Raw genomic sequence first — 17,433 nt, 5'->3', positions numbered from 1 at the left:
GTAGCGTTTGACATCTCATCAAAGTCCGGTTGTCCCAGCATTCAACAACGTGTGATGAGCTTGTACTGAGTTCCAAAAGTGAGAAGAGGGTTAATTGCCTGGTGACAAGAACAAGGAACCGGCGCAATAACACTGATTGATGGCTAATCACATCTTATTTGTAGCCCGGTGACATAATAATTTTAACTGTCTGCTCTTTGACTTAGAATAGTACGGTAATATTCTTCCTGCCATCATGGTTCTTGCCCATATAACTTTCAAGAAGGGCGAGAAGGAAAGAGATAAACCCTCTGTTGTCCAGTCACCTACTTCAATAGCAGTGCCAAATCATCAGTCAACCCCATCGACATCATCCACTGTTGGTTCGCCGACTTCCAAATATCATCCGTCATGGCTTCTTCGGCGCAAACCGAGTATCAGCTCCAGAAGGACAGATGCACAAGATAATCCTTTGAGCGACACCGAGTCGCCACCTACTGCCAGCAGCTCCAGCTCTTTTAACGTCCAGTTAGGATTCTCTCCGAAAAGATGTGCTAGTGAACTCGAGAAAGAGTCGGAGAGCAGCAGCAGTCAAAAGGATTGGGCCAGAATACTTCGTAGTAGATCTACTAGTGAGAGTCGATCCCGCGACGGCAATCCTGGTGACAGACCTTCATCGTCATCCAAAAAAGCAGGTTGGAGTTATTCGAGACAGATGCATGATGGAGACGCCAGTGCACGAGTGCCGACTCCGTCCGAGGCCATGGAGAATGTCCTGAAAGACGACGTCTTTGGATTATCTGAAAGTATGGGCACTTTAGGACTAGTTACAGATGTCAGGCGTGGTACGTAAACTGGCGATTTGTCAAGCATCTTCTGACCCAAATTTCAGATGTGAATGCTAAAATTGCCGACGACCAAGCTGCCTTGATTAATGGCATGACGTTTCCAAGCTCTCCCCCAACACCTTCCACGCTCAGCAAAATACCATTATCAGCCACTCCTATCGTCTACCCCACCCCTCTCTCCCCTCCTCGCCGTTCTATACCTCAATCTCCTCGAGCTGCGCAACACATACAGCGTCAACAAAGACCAGATACTCCCCCCAGCATCTCCCGTGCTCTTACAGGGGCAAACAAGCCGAATGTAGACTCCTCTAATCGATATCTCAGGTCAATCTCTCCTTCACCTTCTCCAGCCTCTTCTCGTATATCCCCGCAGTCTCTCAACCAATCTCAACTGCCTCGTGTACCTGTTGTAACGACCGAATGGCTTAAGCGTAAACCTTCTACAGGTCGGCTACGTCACAATGCTTCTTTGTCGGTAGACAACGTGCCTGTTCCACCTTCTCACCCAATGTCAAGTACCGTTACATCACCTCGGCCTGTTCAAAATGAAGAAAAGCCCAAAGCGTTAGATGAGTCTCCTCAAATTGAGCAGAGGACCACCTCTTCTAACCGTAACCGCATTGTGTCCCATTCGTCTTCGACCAATTCTGACATCGACGGAGTTTCATCTTCCGACGGAGAGATTGGGTTCTCAAGTCCTTATCGTATTCTTCATGGAACAACGCCCTCAAAGTCCACAACGAGACCGTCTGGTAATGGTCCTGACAGAGGCTATGAAGTTAAGATCACTTGCTTGGATGATCGGGCAGATAATGAAGAGATGAAATGGCAGGTCACTATTCGCCAGCGGTCATCCAAAAACTCTTTGCACCATCCGACAAGTCCTCTCCAGTTGAGTACAGCCACAAGTTTAGCACAAGCACCGGCCACAGCCAGTTCAATCAATCTCAGTTTATCATTAGATAAACCTACGGGTAAGCTGGTGTTTATCAGTTTCCCCATGGATATTCACGCCACTCCAACTACAAGGCGGCGGAGAGGTTCACACTCCCAGCCACCCACTTTGTCACAGACATACACAACTTCACCCAAGAATATGTCTGCGCCTAACTATCGACCTGTCACCCCTCCCCCGATTCCTAGGACAACGGGTGCTACCACGTCGAGACCGACGACACCAACGTCATCTGTGCGTAAAAAGCCCCCTCCAGCTTGGTCATCACCAATTGCGCCGGAGGATGGAGCGGGTTCAGCTTGAGTAGAAGAAAGGAGTGGGATGGAATTGAGAACAGATGTAGGACGGAGTTAAGAAAGGACATTCACCAAAATGAACATGAATGAACGGTAGACTCATGCAGAAATGCATACAGTCAATCAACGACATTGATGTTTATGTTATGATCTTCATGACCTGCTTCAACGTCTCTTCGAAAACATTACCACAGCGTACCTAGAAATATCCATCAACACACTCACTCCACATTGCATTGGACAAAAAAGTTAAGAACCACTCACTTGCCAGACACTCGCCAATCAGGTTGTTCTTTATCGAGCTTTTCAGCGATACCTTCATCCAATCCAGCACTGGTTGTGGTATCAGCATTGTTAGTCAAGTACGAGACGTTAGAGTACATTAACCCACATGGTATCAGCCTTGTTGGTTCTCAAACTGAGCAAAGTGATTTGGCCAGCCAAAGGGCCTAAGAAGGAACAGATGAGTGCTCCAATCGTAGATTAAAACAAGCATGAACGGAGACCTACCAATGGCTTCATCAAATGGTGTAGTAGTGGGCCACCACGCATCACCAAGCAACCTAAAGCGAACAAGTCAGCTTCTAACCAATAATAGAAGAGACCCGACTTACTTTCGGTAGTTCAAATCACCCTTGAAGATGACCAAATCAGACTTTTGAAGTTCTGCCAAAACGTCGGGCGCCATAACAGGCAAATCCTGATAAGCATACTGGGTTGTCCAGAATCCACCCAAAGCAGGAGCCTTGCCCAAGGGGGTGTCAAAAGGTACAGAAAGCTTGAAACGTCCCGCTTCGATGTGCTCTTTCCATCGTTTACCGAGAGAGATGAGCGACGCGGTATCCTCATCAGTGAGGGGCTGAGACGCGTGCTGGGAGAAAAAGGTGGTGTCGAGAAGGGAGTCGATAGCCCAGGTAAAGTCGTATGGGAGGACGTCGCTGACGAACCAGGGGATAGCTTTGGGGCTTCGCACCTAATTAGCAATGGAGAATATGTGTTCTCCTTCCGTAGACGTACTGGAATACCACCTTGCCGACAAAGGGGGTACAAGAAATCAGGAAATCAGCAAGGATAAAGTCGGTGAACAGCTAAAGAACATTTCGGATTTAGCCAATAATTATTAGTGTTTATACCCGCTTACCTCGAAACCAGCTACATAAGTTCAGCCAGTGCTCACTATCGAAGGTCTACGAACCCACCATTATCCATGACAAAGTCAACTCGGCCATTCTTCAATCCCTTGAAGTGCTCCCAAGCCTTGCTCAAATCATTTCGCAAAATAAACTTCGCCTGTTCTGCTTGAGCTTCGGAGCCTACAGCCTGGAGCTTCTGAAGGTCTTCATACTTGAGATCAATGAGAAGCGAAAGGTCCTAAATTTTAGAGAAAGGTCAATTACAAACACCAAACGTCGGAATAGAGCCGTGAACTGACGGTTGCGTTACCCCACAAGTCCGCTTGGATCATCTCCCTGCAGACCAATATAATGAGCAAAATTAAATGATAAAAGTTATTCTACTCACATGAATGCAATTTCCAAAGCGGATCCAGGTCTTTCAAAGTCCTTGTTCAACTCATCCTTTTCGGCAACAGCAGAGTTAATCGCCTTGGCAAGGTCTAAAAACGAGTTTAGCCAAATCCCGTTATCCAGGTTATTCACTACTCACGGAGGATAGCTCCAGAGCTAGACTTGTAGGTCTCAGCCTTCTGATCAAAGAAAGGATCGTAACTGTTCCAATGTTGCGTAAGAGCGAAGTAACTCCTCAAACGTCGGTAGCTTGATTCAAGGATTAATGCGCTGAATAGTTGAACAGCTCAGCCAACTCACAGGTAACACTCAGCGAAAAGCCAGTTCATGTTGCCCCATTTCCTGTCCTCTTCGGGGTAGCTAGCAAGTTCCGTATTGTAACATTCGACGTTGATCTCGCCGTCCTCCTCGATAGGGCTATGGGTGTACAAGTTAATGACTAATGACTATGAAGCGAAAATTGGTATATTCACGTGAGAAGAGCATTGTGGCCCATTTCATACTTCATCTCTGATATCTGAGAAATAATTTTCTTGCCTTCGGCAACTTTAGCGTCCTTGTCAGCATCGGATGACATGGAGATCTCGTGGTTGGCGTTGGAAATGGCAGAGATCACATTTGTGAGCACGACGGGCCATCTGGGTGAGAATGATAAGTGAACAGCTAATAACACCTAGAGAGTTGATTACCTTTTGACAAGAGTAGCGTAGGCAAAGCTGTGTAATGGTGGCCTTTAGTTTGTACCAAAAGCTTGAAAGCCGCTTAGCAAGAACATACCTTTCTTTGTCCTTGGGGGATACTCGGTCGTATGGAAGCTTGAACAGTTGGGGAAGGGGCATGGTTTGAATCTAGATATAGTTCCTGAATAGGATATATATAATACAGACGGCTGACAGCTGATATAAGAAACAATGTAAAGAACGCCGAATGAATAGATGGAGAATGAACGAAATATCAAGCCAGCACACATGGCATCATTCCGGCCTTCGGAACGAACCCGAACAGCTTGAAACTGGGTGATGTCACCACTTTTGTACGGAGAAGGGGCATATGTCCGGGAAGAACCCTCCTCCTGCCTCCTTCTTGAATGAGCTCCCTTGCTGGCGGCGATGCCCAGTTACCTCCACCTCTTCAGCGGACGAGCGGGGCAGATCGATATTTCTAGAAGACCTCTTGATTCTGCATATCATTGTTGTACTTGTACATTCTCAGTCTGAAGAGCAATTTGACGTGTCTCTGCCATTCTCACCTGGCCTACAAATCCTGCAATTGATCTGCCATGTCAAATCCTCTTGATCAACCCGAAATTCCCACCCCGGTGCCGCCATCTACCGCCACGCCCGCTGCTGCCTCCGTCAGCCAACAAGACCACCAATCCGACAAGCGACAGCCTTTGGCAATCGAGTATAACAATCCCAGCAAGGAGGAGGAAGTGCAAACTCTTGATCTGGGAGAAGGAAATGTGATCAAGCTGGACAAATTGGGACCTATGATCATTAACAATGACGGGGTGAGTGACGTTGCTTTGCGTGATCTTGGAGTAAGGATACCAGTACTGATGCATTACTTTAGACTTTGTCGAGGATCCAAAATTGGCAAGATCTCCATCCCATTGAGCAAGAGAGGACTGTGAGGCTCCTTGTGAAGAAACGTAATCTTGTGCGACTAAAGAACCTGAGTGATGTCGAGAAGGCAAAGGGAGAGGATAATGGGGAAGAGCTGACTGCCCTAAAGGAGGGAAATGAGGAGTAATAGAAAACTCAGTACAGTATCTGTTGATTATAATCAAAATGGACGTAGCCTTTTGTATCCTTCCGATTGAACCGATCGGTTGGTGTAGCGAGGAATCAGTGGTCTTTGCAGAATGTCTAAAGGGCTAAGGGGTCTTTTGATGAAAAGAAATCATTACATGCCATCAACATCCGTTACTATCAATATGCGGAAAACTTCTATCCGAAACTCTTCAACTCTATACCTTTACGTTCCTTCGCTACTCCGCCATTCGCGGCACCTTGTTTTTGACCAACGGCGTCTCTGATCGCATGCTCCAATTCTCCTCTCTCGCCTTCTTTCATCGCCATTGTCGCCTCTTTGAACGCCCCTGGTCCTGATTGGGCGAGGCCAAGTAGAACGGCAGCAGCCACCCCGTGAAGCTGTGATGAGGATTGTCCTTGACCTGTTGATCCGGGCGGATCGAGCATCAGGCAGAGCGTCGGTAATAAAACTCCATATCCTCTGGGCTTATGTTCCTCAGGTAAGCCAGTACCCCAGGATACCAGACTTTTGATGACAGCTTGTATACCTTCCAAAGGCGGCGCATAGTCAGGGTTGGTGGCATGCGCCACGACGTTATCGGAGATGTAGGTTATCATAGGAGGGAGTAGATGGAGAGTAGCGTGTTGCAGCACTGGCGAAGGAGCTGGTGGAGAATTGGGGCCGAGAGGGGAGGGAAGAAGTCGCAGGGATGCGGGAAGTATGGTGGACGCACAATGGATTGCGGTGAGACCGAGCTACGTTCACCGCCGTTAGTATCCACCTCTCTGCTTGATAGAAACAGGAACTTACCTCTGGACGTTCAATACCTGCACCCAAATACTGGCCAATTGTATAGCCGACAGACTCCACCAGATTTCTGCTGACCTTGAGGTCGGCCGGCAGCGCCGTTAATATGAGTGTAACAGCCAGCAAGTTATTTTTGATTATGATATTGGCGACAGGGTTGACCCTCGTCCTTGGATATCGTGTTAGCAGCACCCTTTTCATGAAGCTGATAAGACTCACCTCATATCATCAATGTTACTAAGGCACGCTGAAACAACACCATGTACAATCTTCTCGCCATTACTCACACCGGGTACTTGAGCAGCCACCAACCCCTCCATTTGCACCTTCAAGCATCCCAAACACCCTCCCACCAAATCCACCGGTGACTCGCTCTCAAGCAGGCCCATAAAGAGATGCAATCCCACAGCATACATGTCTGCCTTCTGCGAAACTTCCACGCACTCGATAATCTGCGCAAAGGCCATAAATGCCGAGCGAAGAAGGTTAACCTTGTCTTGTGTAGAATCTACATGATTCCAGGATGGCTTCATCTCCTTGGTAGGGACAATCTGTCTGAGGGTAAATGCGACAATGGCCAAAGCCCGTCTTGTCTGAGCAGAATCCATCGTGCCTGTGCCTTTTCTGCTAGTTGCAAAGCTGGACATCACTTCGACAGCCTCACTCTTCACTGTCGCTGGCTCACTCATCGCAATCCTGTAGCACACTGTGCACAGCTCGTCAAAGAACTGTCCCTCGAAAACTGTTGTACCACTCAAAACCGGCTTGACCAGGCTCTGCATTGCTTTAAGGCAAGCAGAAGCAAGAGGGGAAGCAGCGACATCGCCAATTGTCTTGAGCAAAGACTCAAATGAGAGGCCGTAGACGATGTAAAAGTTGGCGGAAGGTTCAGGTCGAATAGAAGGCACAGAAGTGGGAGGGTTGGGGGAATCGTAACGCTGACCATCCATTGCCCCAAAGGCAAATGGATCGTTGATAGCAAATGAGATAGCAACAGCATGCAATAGCTTTGGCACAGCTTGCTCGTAATACTGCATTTTATCAGCTATAGTTCACTAATAAAAATGACGACTTACAGGTAAGAGTACCTCTCTGCCTAAACCAGCGGTACTATCTACAGCTCCACTAAGCCCACCCATTTCCGGGTCCGTCCTCAGTTGGGCGTAGTCTCTCAAAGCACCGATCCAGAAGGGTGCCAATAGCCATCTGTATGGCTTGAGCACATCTGTAAGGTACGATTGCCGGACGCTGGATATTTGAAGCTCTGCCCAGGCTGTAAGTATAGAAATCTGAAGCATGATGACCGCAGAAGGTGAAAGGTCTTCCATGTCTCCCAAAGAAAGCATTTCGCCGTCTAGATAGCCATCAGTCTCCCCATTTGACCTCGATAATATCTGCACTTACTCTTACACTGCTCCAACGCTCCCGTCAGCAACTTCAAAATCCTGCCCATTCTCGGAACTTCCTTCACGACTCCACTTCCAACGAAGACAGCACAAACTTGCACGGCCAAGGACAAAACTTCAGGGGCGGAATCTGATCCGAATGAAGGAGTCAATGCAGCCGCAATAGGAGCCTGATGTTGCTCTAAAAGAAGTGCAGATTCAAAATCAGGATCAGGTGATGCAGAGAATTTCTACAAGGATTATCAATTTAGCACGCTGGACATTAGGCGATGAATGGAAAAGACAGACCTCAATGACATCACGCAACACAACGAGTCCTGCTGCTCTCACTTCCATGACTCCCGCTGTACTAGCCGAGAACGCCATTTTGATTAAATCACCGACCCGTGACCAAAGCATATGGCGCCCATTGGCGCCCATCTTTCTAGCAATTATAGGATCAAAATGCTCCGGCCTGTTGCTCTCCGCCACTGAAACGACAATGTCATGTAAACACTCGAGCGCGAAGAGTTGGGTTCGCCATCGGGAGGAAAGAGCGTTTGATGAGGCCGAGGTCGAGGCTCCTCCACCTAGGGATTCGCCTTCATCGTCAATAAACGCCGGGCCAGCAGCGGGTGCAGAAGCTTGTTGCGGGCGACGAATAGCAGCTTTTTGGGCTGCGGTTCTAGTCATGATCCTCTGACAAAGATCAATCCATCCAGAGGGCAATGCTGCTGCCGTGCCCCTCAGCCAACTGCTAATTACCTTCTTCACACCATCGATACTTGGGTCATCATCCAATAACCCAAATAGATCTTCTACCAGCTGGTTTCCACCGAGTTTTGAGATGAGTACAGGATCGCGCTGGACAATCTGATAAAGGGCGGTGATGGATGCCACTTTGAGTGGACGTCGTGGTGAGGCGAGATGTGTACGGAAAGTCTGGACGAGCTTGGGGATATCGATGGCTGTGGGTGCAAACATGAGGAACTGCTGGACACATTTGATAGCCTCCACAGCCAGCCCTTCGTCCGTCTCTTCCCCAAACTCGTGCACTAATAAGAACACCAAGCTTCTCACTTTTCCAGGCTCTTGTAGTTCGGGCCCTAGAACACCTATCAACGCGTGCAAGATTCGACAGATCACTTGATAAGCAGGCAAGTCACCACGAAGGTTGACGCTTCCGAGGGAACCGCCCTCTGGCTCGTGCGTTTCGAGGAGATAGATGTTCGATAACATCCCAAGAGTGGTAGGCACGTAAGGTTCGTAACTGAGATTCGCAGCGTCCACCACACGGGCTAGGGCCTTCATAGCGTAGAAATGAACAACCGGGTGAGGGTCAGTTGCAAGGCTCATGAGGATGTTGACTATAGTTTTGAGAATAGGCCCGCCCGCCAAGCCACCGACGAAGGAGTAGATGGCCCCGAATGCAAGAGCACAGCCGGCTCGAGCATCAGGTGATCGGTTAGTAACGACTTGATCGACGAGCCATTGAACTTGGGATGAAAGATGGGTCGGGGACGCTAATGATGAGAGGAGACCGAGTGCTTCGGCAGAAGTGGAACGGATACTGGGGGAAGGATCAAAGATAGCGTCCTATTTGTGACTTGAGCATCGCAGACCAGTCCCAGTAATAAATGGACAAACGTACCTGAAGAAGAGATCTAATCATCTCACTGACCTGCGCACTACCCACCACCTTCCTCGCCTTACCACCAGCCCCTTCTACTCCCTTCAAAGTCTTCCTCAAGGCAGTGACGGTGTTGACGATCACAGCCTGCTTTCTCCCTGGGTTCTTCTCGAGCTTACTAGATCGCATATGTGATGAAAGAGTCGCGAGCGATTGGACTTGGCCTTCGAGATTTTGATGCGGAAAGAGGATAGAGAACAAGGAAAGCCCCGCATCGATGACGCCCGTCTGCGCTGGTGCGGGGGTGGGTGATGACAAGGGTTGTTGAGCAGCGAGTAAAGGTAAAAAATCATGCTCTAACGAACCCAAAATTGGTCTTGACAGTTGTCCTTCCAGCTCGATCTCCACCTTATCCCTGTTTAACCACCCTTCTTCCCCCTCATCCTCCTCTCCATTCTTACCATAATCATCCCTAGCCCTAGCCAGACTTGTCACTCCAAAAGCGTACCCATCAGCCGAATGCCAGATACCAACAAAATTACCGGCTTGCGCGGCGATAGCGGCCTGAGCGCCCGAACCCGAGTAATTCTCGGGATCAGCAAAGACAGTGATGGCCGCCTGGAGCAAAGCCGGTTGAGTTGACTCTGTCGCAGAGGAAGGTCCGAGGACGGTGAAACATTGCAAGACTCGACGTCGGAGTGTGGCTTCGCGATCGACGAGGGAAGGACGGGTGGTGAAGATGGGTGAAGGATTGGGCGAGTTGGCTTGTTCGCGAAGTGCTTCGGCATAGGCGGTGGCGAAACCGTTGACATAGTTGAGGGTGTTGGTAAAAAGAGTGGCAAGTCGACGAGCGACGTCGATGTTGACAAGGGAGTGGTTATGGTTGAGGAAATTAAGCGCGGAGGACAGAGCACATTCTCGCACGAGAAGGAGAAAATTCCATTCGGCCTCGCCCCTTTCACCGACAGAAGTGTCCTTGTTAGACGGTTTCGGCAAAGCGTTACGCCACAAGACAAGGAGTTGGGGCAAATGGAGCTTGACGAAACTTGGACCAAGGCTCATGAGTCCTGTCATAAGGTACCATGCTACTTGAATCTCTGTGCTCGCCTGTGGGATCTCATGATCGCCTGCCCGCTTCAACAACGATACGGCAAGATCAAACACCTTTGTCGGGACATCATGCGACACATACAGCGGCCTGACAGGGCTGACAGCTATGAGCGCAGACAATCCAAACGCCTTGCCAACGAGCCGAGGGGCAACCTCCGTCGGTGCCGTAGGGGAAGACAAGAGGTTAAGGTCCTTTTCAATATCAGCGATGAGAACGCCGAGTAAACGAGGAAGTTGGGATGGATTTGTCGTGCAGAATCGGCGCAGGGTGAATGCGGTGGACAGCCGGACAGAATATGATTCGTGGGCCAATAACCTCACTAGAGGTTCGGCGAGCAGTTCAATGATTTGCGCGGGGGCATTGCCTAATTGTTCGAGAAGACCGGCTATTTCGTGTAGCGAAACGATGAGGACGTTCTTGTTGATTCTTGGCTGGCCGGGGAGCAGGGTAGGCTGCCATTTCTTGAGATAGTTGAGGGTCAGCTCGCGAATGGCAGACACTTGGCCAGGTTCTGAAAGGAGTCGTTCACCGACAAGATCCCGGAGGAGGATTTTGGCTGCTTGTCTAGTTGCGAGCACCTCGTATCGGCCTCCTCGTTGCGGTATAACAATTTCGTCCATGATATGCTTTACAATTTCTTCATATCTCGCCTCAACGTACTCCCCTCCTAAAGTGGTGAACAATGTCGCATAAGCGTCGATGATGGCGTTACGGAGTTTGCGGGGAGATTGTTGTTTGTTGTACGGAATTGAAAGGTATTTGAGCATCTCCTGAGTCGTGAAAAGGGTTTTAGATGCCCTGTCTTCAGCGACAGAGGTCATGACGGTAGGTTCTCCGGACTGGTCTTCAGCCTCTGGTTTTGACTTTTTCGATGATTCAGGCACAACGCCACTTCCAGGGACTTGCGTGGCAGCCAGGAAATGCGCCAACATTCTACTAAACGCCCGTCTTGTCAAATGATCGGCTGTCTCCAGACTTTTGAATGATAAAGGGGCAACCATATCCAAAGTCGGCTGGAGTTGAAGGACAGGGGTGTGGAGGTGTAGAGCGATGAATGTTTTGGCAGAAGCGCGCTGGACAGAGAGGGCCTTGTCTTGTAAGCCGCTACGAAGAGATTTAAGGAGATCTTTGACAAGAGCATCAGGGAGGGCCTTTCCGGCGGAGTGAAGAGATCTGGAGAATGCGACCATTGCTTGTGTTCGAAGCAGGACAGACTGAACATATCAGTATGAGACGTTTTTCGATGGACCTACGAGGTTGGTGTTCTTAAACACTTTCAATGACGAAGTACAGATCTCGGCCATGAACGACATCATCTACACCGTCAGCTACGTTCCTCTGGGCGAACTTACATTCTTCCCGTGTTCCTTGATTACTTCTCCGATACAGTACCAACTCGCAACTCTGCCCAAGTTTTCTGCAGCACTCATTCCCTTTGAACCACCATCGCTGACCGCCTTGACTAGGGCCTGCACAAAGTCAAACAGGGAGCGAGATTCCACGCGTTGATGCAGCTTGACGACACATCTTGTGACTAGATGTCTTATAGGCCGTCCTGGCTTCGGCAATGTGGGATTGGGGTTGGGAAGAAGAAGATTGAGGAAGAATGTATGTAGGGATTGAATCTGCTTGGAAAGATCCTCTGGGCTGATTGCCTCGATAGCTTGCTCTGCTTGACGTAGCCAGTGTAGGAGAGAGAGGTCCGAACCGTCGCCTGTGAAGCGGGACTGTGGGTTATTAGTGGTGCTCGCGGACTATATACGCACCTCTTCCACCCTGAGAACGTCCGGCGAGATGTCTGGCATACTATGAAGGGAGCAGTGAGGCTTGTGTATACGCGCACGAAACAGCAGCGAGCGGATATCTTGATGGAGTCACTCCTGCCCGGGTCGATTTGTACGAGAATTCGCGGAGGAGATAAGATGACCAAGGATGGTTCCAAGACAAGAGAAGTTGTAAGCAAAGAGAGAGGGAATGACAAGAGTACGTAGGAAGTGAAAGACATGTACACGTAGTGTTCATTGGAAGCAAGGTTGGAAGCAGCCTGGAAGTGCTGGCCCCGATTAATTACATAATATGACTCTTGAGCCGCTTGCAACACTTCTTCACGGCGTATTTCTGTCTCAAGGAGAGTGAGCATTTAGTCAGGAATGGCGGCCCTAGAAGCATACTCTGTCAAGCAGAATGATGAAAGGAGGAGCTAATACAACGAAACTCTATCCTTTTGTCTTCTTTGTATTACTGCTAAGAAGGAAAGACACACATCTTCTTTATTTGCTCATGCGCAATTTTGACTACTTTATTAACTAAATCTCTAATCATTTCGGATCCTGCATCGCTCAAGATGTAGGCATATTCATTAAATAGCCTCTGCGTGGTAGGACGACACATAATAAATAGTTGAGGTCTCTTCTCACTATAAACCGGTACGTGAGCCTGATACCCTGGGCATCCCGAACAAAAAGCGGAATCAAATATCAGCTCCGTTTTGCAAGTTCATTGTTCTGCCAAAATCGTCCTCCATAGTCTATACAAGCTGTATTTACCACCAAAAATTCACCAAAAATGTCTCTTGACACCTCTTCCTCCGCCATCCACCTCCAACTCCCCCCCACGTCATCCTCTCTGTCAGTTCTTTCCTAAAATCCGGCATCAAAATGCTAATTACCATTTACAGCCGTCCGCCTTCCCAAATCACCGTTCACCCTTCGGTCATCGCTCAAATCCTCACCCACCACTCTCGCCACTCTGCCGATTCTGAATCTACACGAGTGATCGGTGCCCTTATGGGTAACCGATCTGACAATGGTCAGGAAGTCGACATTCGATCATGTTTCGCCGTCCCTCATACCGAACAAGGCCAGCAGATCTCTGTCGACAGGCCGTTCCAGCAAGACATGGTCAACTTCCTCGCCAAGAACGGTACCAAGGAAGTTATTGTTGGGTGGTACGCTAGCCAGAAGACTGTCAACTCCAATTCTGCCATCATCCAAGAATATTTTTCTTTTGAGACCAACCCTTACCCTGCCGTCCACTTGACCGTTGACACCGACATTGAAGAGTCTGGAAAGGGTCTTGGTGTGAAGGGATGGGTTTCTCAGCCTTTGGGTTTGACTAGCAAGTCAGAGTGCTCTGTCTTTGTGCCCGTTCCTGTGTCTATCAAGTACGCCGACTCTGAGCGTGCCGCCTGTAAGTGATACGTCTATTTCAGTCACAAATCTCTTCTTACAAGGCAAAACAGTGGACCTTCTCACCGCCCCCCAACCAACTCCTTCCCCTGCTCTTCCCCCCCTCCCCACCCTCTCCAACTCTCTCTCTCAACTTTCTTCCCTCATCGACCAATGTCTCGCCTACGTCCAATCCGTCAACAACGGTTCCCAAACCCCCGATGTCGAGATCGGCCGATACCTCTTGGAGGGCCTCGGCAGATGGTCTGCGAGCGGAAACGAAGATGAGGGCGGCGTCAAGGCTGGCTTGCAAGACACTTTGACAGTGGAGTATCTGTCGAGTTTGGTTAGGAGTCAGGTCGAGTTGGCGGGCAGGTTGTCACTCTTGCAACAGCCTGTTGCTCAGCAGTAGATGTGGAGCGAAAGTGGTCTTGGAGTTTCATGTGGATAGACGGTAGAGGGATTTTTCATGCAATTAGCCTTGGATCTGTAACTTCCAGATAACCGACGGTCTAGGGGGTCACTCAAGCCCTCTCATATCCATGACTGACGTCTAGGGAGATATTTGCATTGTACACAGAATCAGTGCTACAAATGCTTTTTCATCACTGACATGTGTCTTAATCTTCCACTACACCATTCCCCTCCTCTAACAAACTTCCATATTCCCTGTAATCCAACCTTTCTAACCTCATCCCTGTCCGCTGCTCAAACGTCGTAGGGTTCACGGACCTCATCGTCACCTTGCTCTTACTCTTCTCATCCAGTCCCCCATAAACTGTCTCCCCTATTTCTTTCCCATGTGTTCTCAATTTTTCAGTATAATGACTCGTTAACATTGACATCGTCTTGGCAAGTCGGTGAGGGGAAGGGGTAAATTCTGATCCGGGCGGGAAGAGTTCGTGTTCTGCCGCTCGAGAGCCTTCTCCACTGGTTTGACATTGTGCGTATGCTGTGCTCAACAGACTTTCCAATTTTCGAGCAGCTTCGATGGTAGCTTGATCGGATTCTTTGGAAGGGTCATCCATCCGCCAGGCGAGGGCATGGTGCCCTTGAGGAGGGATGAACCGGTCTTTCAAATTCATCCCTGCCGGTTCCTCATCCCCGTCAATGCTGATGTCAGGAGGACGGAGGGAAGCGCCCCTTGTGAGGTAAGTGGTCGTGTACAACGTAATAGGTGAGGCACTTCCAGCATCAGAAGGGAGGGAAGGAGGGGTGGTGGTGGTTGGTGGATGGAAGTAGGCCCCATCGTCATCGTTGTCACATGTGGAAGGGCTTTTGAGATGTAGAGTAAGTGGAAAGTGGGCGGAAGAAAAAGGTAGACTAAAGCACGACGTGACGGTCGTTGACGACATGTTGTGGTGCACTTTCTCAGGTCTTGTTAGACTATACCTCTCGCTCAGTTATGTTGTGTGGTTTCTGCAAATTGTATGTATACGTATCAAATGTGTATACTCTTGCATAAATCCCCCATCTCAAGGCCCCAGTCTCACCTCATGCGTATATATACATCCCCCTTTCTATCAAACCTTTCATCCTTCTCTTTTTTTCACATCCAAAGGTGGTCCACTTACCTTTCATCACACGCATTCGCGGCTCCGCTGTTGAGCAGTAGACTCTTTCGCGCCTTCCCATAATCCGTCTTAGCCTTCGATCAGCCAGTCCACCAAGTACTAAGGATTATGAGCGGGCATATAGGAGGGATCCTTTCCTTTCACAATGCTAATACTGGTTGATGGGCAGCTTCCATCTCTCCTCGCTTAGGAATGAAAGGGAATGGGAACATCCTTTCTCTTTTCGTATTTTTTTTTCCGCTGATAAACCCCGCAGATGTGTACTTATATGCGGGCGGACTTTGACCTTGTAATACATCATTCGGAGCCACAGACTTATAGAATGTTGGCTAAGGTGTGCAAAAAAAGGAGGTTTGAAGGCGAATGGCTGAGCGGAATCGTTGGTGACGATCCACATTGCACCTAGCAGAGGGTCACACAAATCGGCGTAATGTAAGCAATAAAGGAGAGGTGCTGGAAATGAACCCGTCTAGACAGTATGACAGCATCAATGCCTAATAATTGCCTTCTTCCGCTGTCCTGTAAAGTTGTCCAAAGGGGCTTTTTTGGAAAAATGCGTGAAGCTCGCTTGGTGAAAACCCTGGGATATGATGCCACACCCCATTCTACTCCGAGGAATAGGTCGAGGAGAAGGGCAGCGGTCCAAGACCGGACCATGTACATCGGTGCCGACCGCGTCAGAATAGCAAGCTACACAGTTTGCTGGCTGTGCCGAGGATGACATCCTTTGACCCATACCTTCGTAGAAGAACATTTACCAAGCTCTTTTGTTCAGTGATGACTTCCCGGTAATGAGCCACGTAGTTTGACTTTTTGTTGCCATTCGGTCCGTTGGGATGATAAAGCGACAGGTGGCCATGTGATGCAGACTCCGGTGGGAATCAACAATTGCGCTTGCAGTATTTGGGTGGTGAACTTCGGTACCAAAAAGTCACAGAAAAGTTTTTAGTCCGTATGGTAATTCTTTCCGTACAGTGGCAATGTGATCCCTGAAGCTCGCAAGTGATGATCCTCGCGTAATTGAATTCCACAGTTTTCCTCACATGAGAGCTTTGAAAGATGTAAAATGCAGAGCATTACATGTAGAGGAAAATCCCAAGCATCCCGAGACCATTCGTATATGATGGATGATCTTCGTTACCTCTTGCCGCACTGCCACATTCACTAATGCCGATAATCTTCTGTTCTGTTGATAAATAATGCTCGATGGGACCTGAATTCTGCCTTCGTTCAACTTCGTCGCTGATTCTGTTTTCTATTCTTATTACTGTACTGGTACTTACAGAAAAGAATGTNTTTNNCCCCCCCCCCCCCCCCCCCCTTTTGATGCGCGATGCGTTTTTGACTATACTCCATAACTATGATTTTGAATTGTTCATGCATGTACTTATAATTATCTGATTCTTTTCCATAATGGCACCCCAGCAGCAGGTCACCCCCACTACCAAGCGAACTATGAGTGGGCCAGGAACAACATGAAGAGGGACTGGCGGGACGTTATTTTCACTGATGAATGTGCGTTGGAGCTGGGGGGAGGAATTACGAGGCGGCCAAACAAGGACTACCCGACGCGTAGGCAAAGCGTACGCTCCGCAACACATCCTATCAACCTTCCATTCTGGTCGACAGAGCTTGATGGTTTGGGGAGCGATTAGCTAAGCTACTACCAAAAATTCCCTCACTTACGCCTTCCTCTGGCTCCATCGACGGTCAAACATGGTGTCAGAACCAAGGCCGAGACCCTCAACGGACTCAGGTACGCCGAGATGGTGATCAAAGGCGTCTTCGAGGGTGGTATCCTTAGGTCGCTGAGGTCCTCCGATTTCGAAAACATCCTTGTGCCGGAGGATGGAGCTCCCTCGTATCGCGCTGCCGTTGCGAAATAAAGCAGCGAGAGCCGAAATGGGAATCGAAGCCCTTGACCATCCCCCCTCTTCTCCTGACCTAAATCCCATAGAGAACGGATGGTATCTCTTAAAGCAAAGGTGGCGGCTTCCCAAGAGTCGGTGCGTCTCTTGACGAGCTCTGGGAACAAATACAGAAGGCGTGGGATGAGATCGACCTGGAGCAGATGAGGGATCTCATAGATGAGATGGAACAGAGGCTTGTAGCGGGCGGTATGGAAAGCGAAAGGGAAGTCTACCAAGTACTAGATTATTGTAAATTATACATAGAATCTGCCTGTGTATTTGGTTTGCCCGGAAGCATGCATTGTAAAATGATACATGCAATCGATGCTGTTAGTATAGGTAGAAAAAGGGGATCAAAAGGGGGGAGAGGGTACATTCTTTTCCGTAGGTACCAGTACATTAGCAAACTGTGAGCGAACATATTCGCCAAGCACCCGAATTTGATGCGACACCCCCTCCCCCCCCCCCCCCCACAAAGCAATGATCACCA

General features: G+C 49.0%; 6 protein-coding genes across 6 annotated transcripts; 4 read left to right on the top strand and 2 right to left on the bottom strand.

Moving 5' to 3' along the window:
- Window positions 1–235: 235 nt before the first annotated feature.
- CNBF0400 (hypothetical protein) lies at window positions 236–2,085 on the top strand (the record flags this gene model as incomplete). Its single annotated transcript, XM_769782.1, has 2 exons — window positions 236–824; window positions 872–2,085. The coding sequence occupies 2 exons, from the start codon at window positions 236–238 to the stop codon at window positions 2,083–2,085; spliced, it is 1,803 nt and encodes a 600-aa protein (XP_774875.1).
- Window positions 2,086–2,243: 158 nt separating this feature from the next.
- Window positions 2,244–4,443, bottom strand: CNBF0390 (hypothetical protein; the record flags this gene model as incomplete). The annotated part of the gene is made up of 15 exons (XM_769781.1): window positions 2,244–2,277; window positions 2,343–2,411; window positions 2,470–2,527; window positions 2,589–2,641; window positions 2,693–3,043; window positions 3,096–3,166; window positions 3,220–3,230; window positions 3,278–3,449; window positions 3,511–3,547; window positions 3,600–3,693; window positions 3,744–3,853; window positions 3,905–4,021; window positions 4,078–4,242; window positions 4,294–4,320; window positions 4,382–4,443. 15 exons carry the CDS (start codon window positions 4,441–4,443, stop codon window positions 2,244–2,246), a joined length of 1,431 nt encoding a protein of 476 aa, XP_774874.1.
- A 440-nt stretch (window positions 4,444–4,883) lies between these two features.
- On the top strand, window positions 4,884–5,356 carry CNBF0380 (hypothetical protein; the record flags this gene model as incomplete). The annotated part of the gene is made up of 2 exons (XM_769780.1): window positions 4,884–5,114; window positions 5,177–5,356. The coding sequence occupies 2 exons, from the start codon at window positions 4,884–4,886 to the stop codon at window positions 5,354–5,356; spliced, it is 411 nt and encodes a 136-aa protein (XP_774873.1).
- Window positions 5,357–5,553: 197 nt separating this feature from the next.
- CNBF0370 (hypothetical protein) lies at window positions 5,554–12,097 on the bottom strand (the record flags this gene model as incomplete). Its single annotated transcript, XM_769779.1, has 10 exons — window positions 5,554–6,114; window positions 6,170–6,335; window positions 6,386–7,197; window positions 7,243–7,520; window positions 7,571–7,802; window positions 7,861–9,147; window positions 9,203–11,506; window positions 11,546–11,608; window positions 11,645–12,019; window positions 12,059–12,097. 10 exons carry the CDS (start codon window positions 12,095–12,097, stop codon window positions 5,554–5,556), a joined length of 6,117 nt encoding a protein of 2,038 aa, XP_774872.1.
- A 760-nt stretch (window positions 12,098–12,857) lies between these two features.
- CNBF0360 (hypothetical protein) lies at window positions 12,858–13,871 on the top strand (the record flags this gene model as incomplete). Its single annotated transcript, XM_769778.1, has 3 exons — window positions 12,858–12,919; window positions 12,970–13,481; window positions 13,534–13,871. The coding sequence occupies 3 exons, from the start codon at window positions 12,858–12,860 to the stop codon at window positions 13,869–13,871; spliced, it is 912 nt and encodes a 303-aa protein (XP_774871.1).
- A 2,637-nt stretch (window positions 13,872–16,508) lies between these two features.
- CNBF0350 (hypothetical protein) lies at window positions 16,509–16,919 on the top strand (the record flags this gene model as incomplete). Its single annotated transcript, XM_769777.1, has 2 exons — window positions 16,509–16,616; window positions 16,689–16,919. The coding sequence occupies 2 exons, from the start codon at window positions 16,509–16,511 to the stop codon at window positions 16,917–16,919; spliced, it is 339 nt and encodes a 112-aa protein (XP_774870.1).
- Between the last annotated feature and the right edge of the window lie 514 nt (window positions 16,920–17,433).

The sequence above is a fragment of the Cryptococcus neoformans genome, chromosome 6 (genome assembly GCF_000149385.1).
Source record: "Cryptococcus neoformans var. neoformans B-3501A chromosome 6, whole genome shotgun sequence".
In the NCBI taxonomy this organism is placed as follows: Eukaryota; Fungi; Basidiomycota; class Tremellomycetes; order Tremellales; family Cryptococcaceae; genus Cryptococcus; species Cryptococcus deneoformans.
The sequence above is the reverse complement of the archived record's forward strand: the minus strand, read 5'-3'. Positions and strand labels throughout refer to the sequence as shown.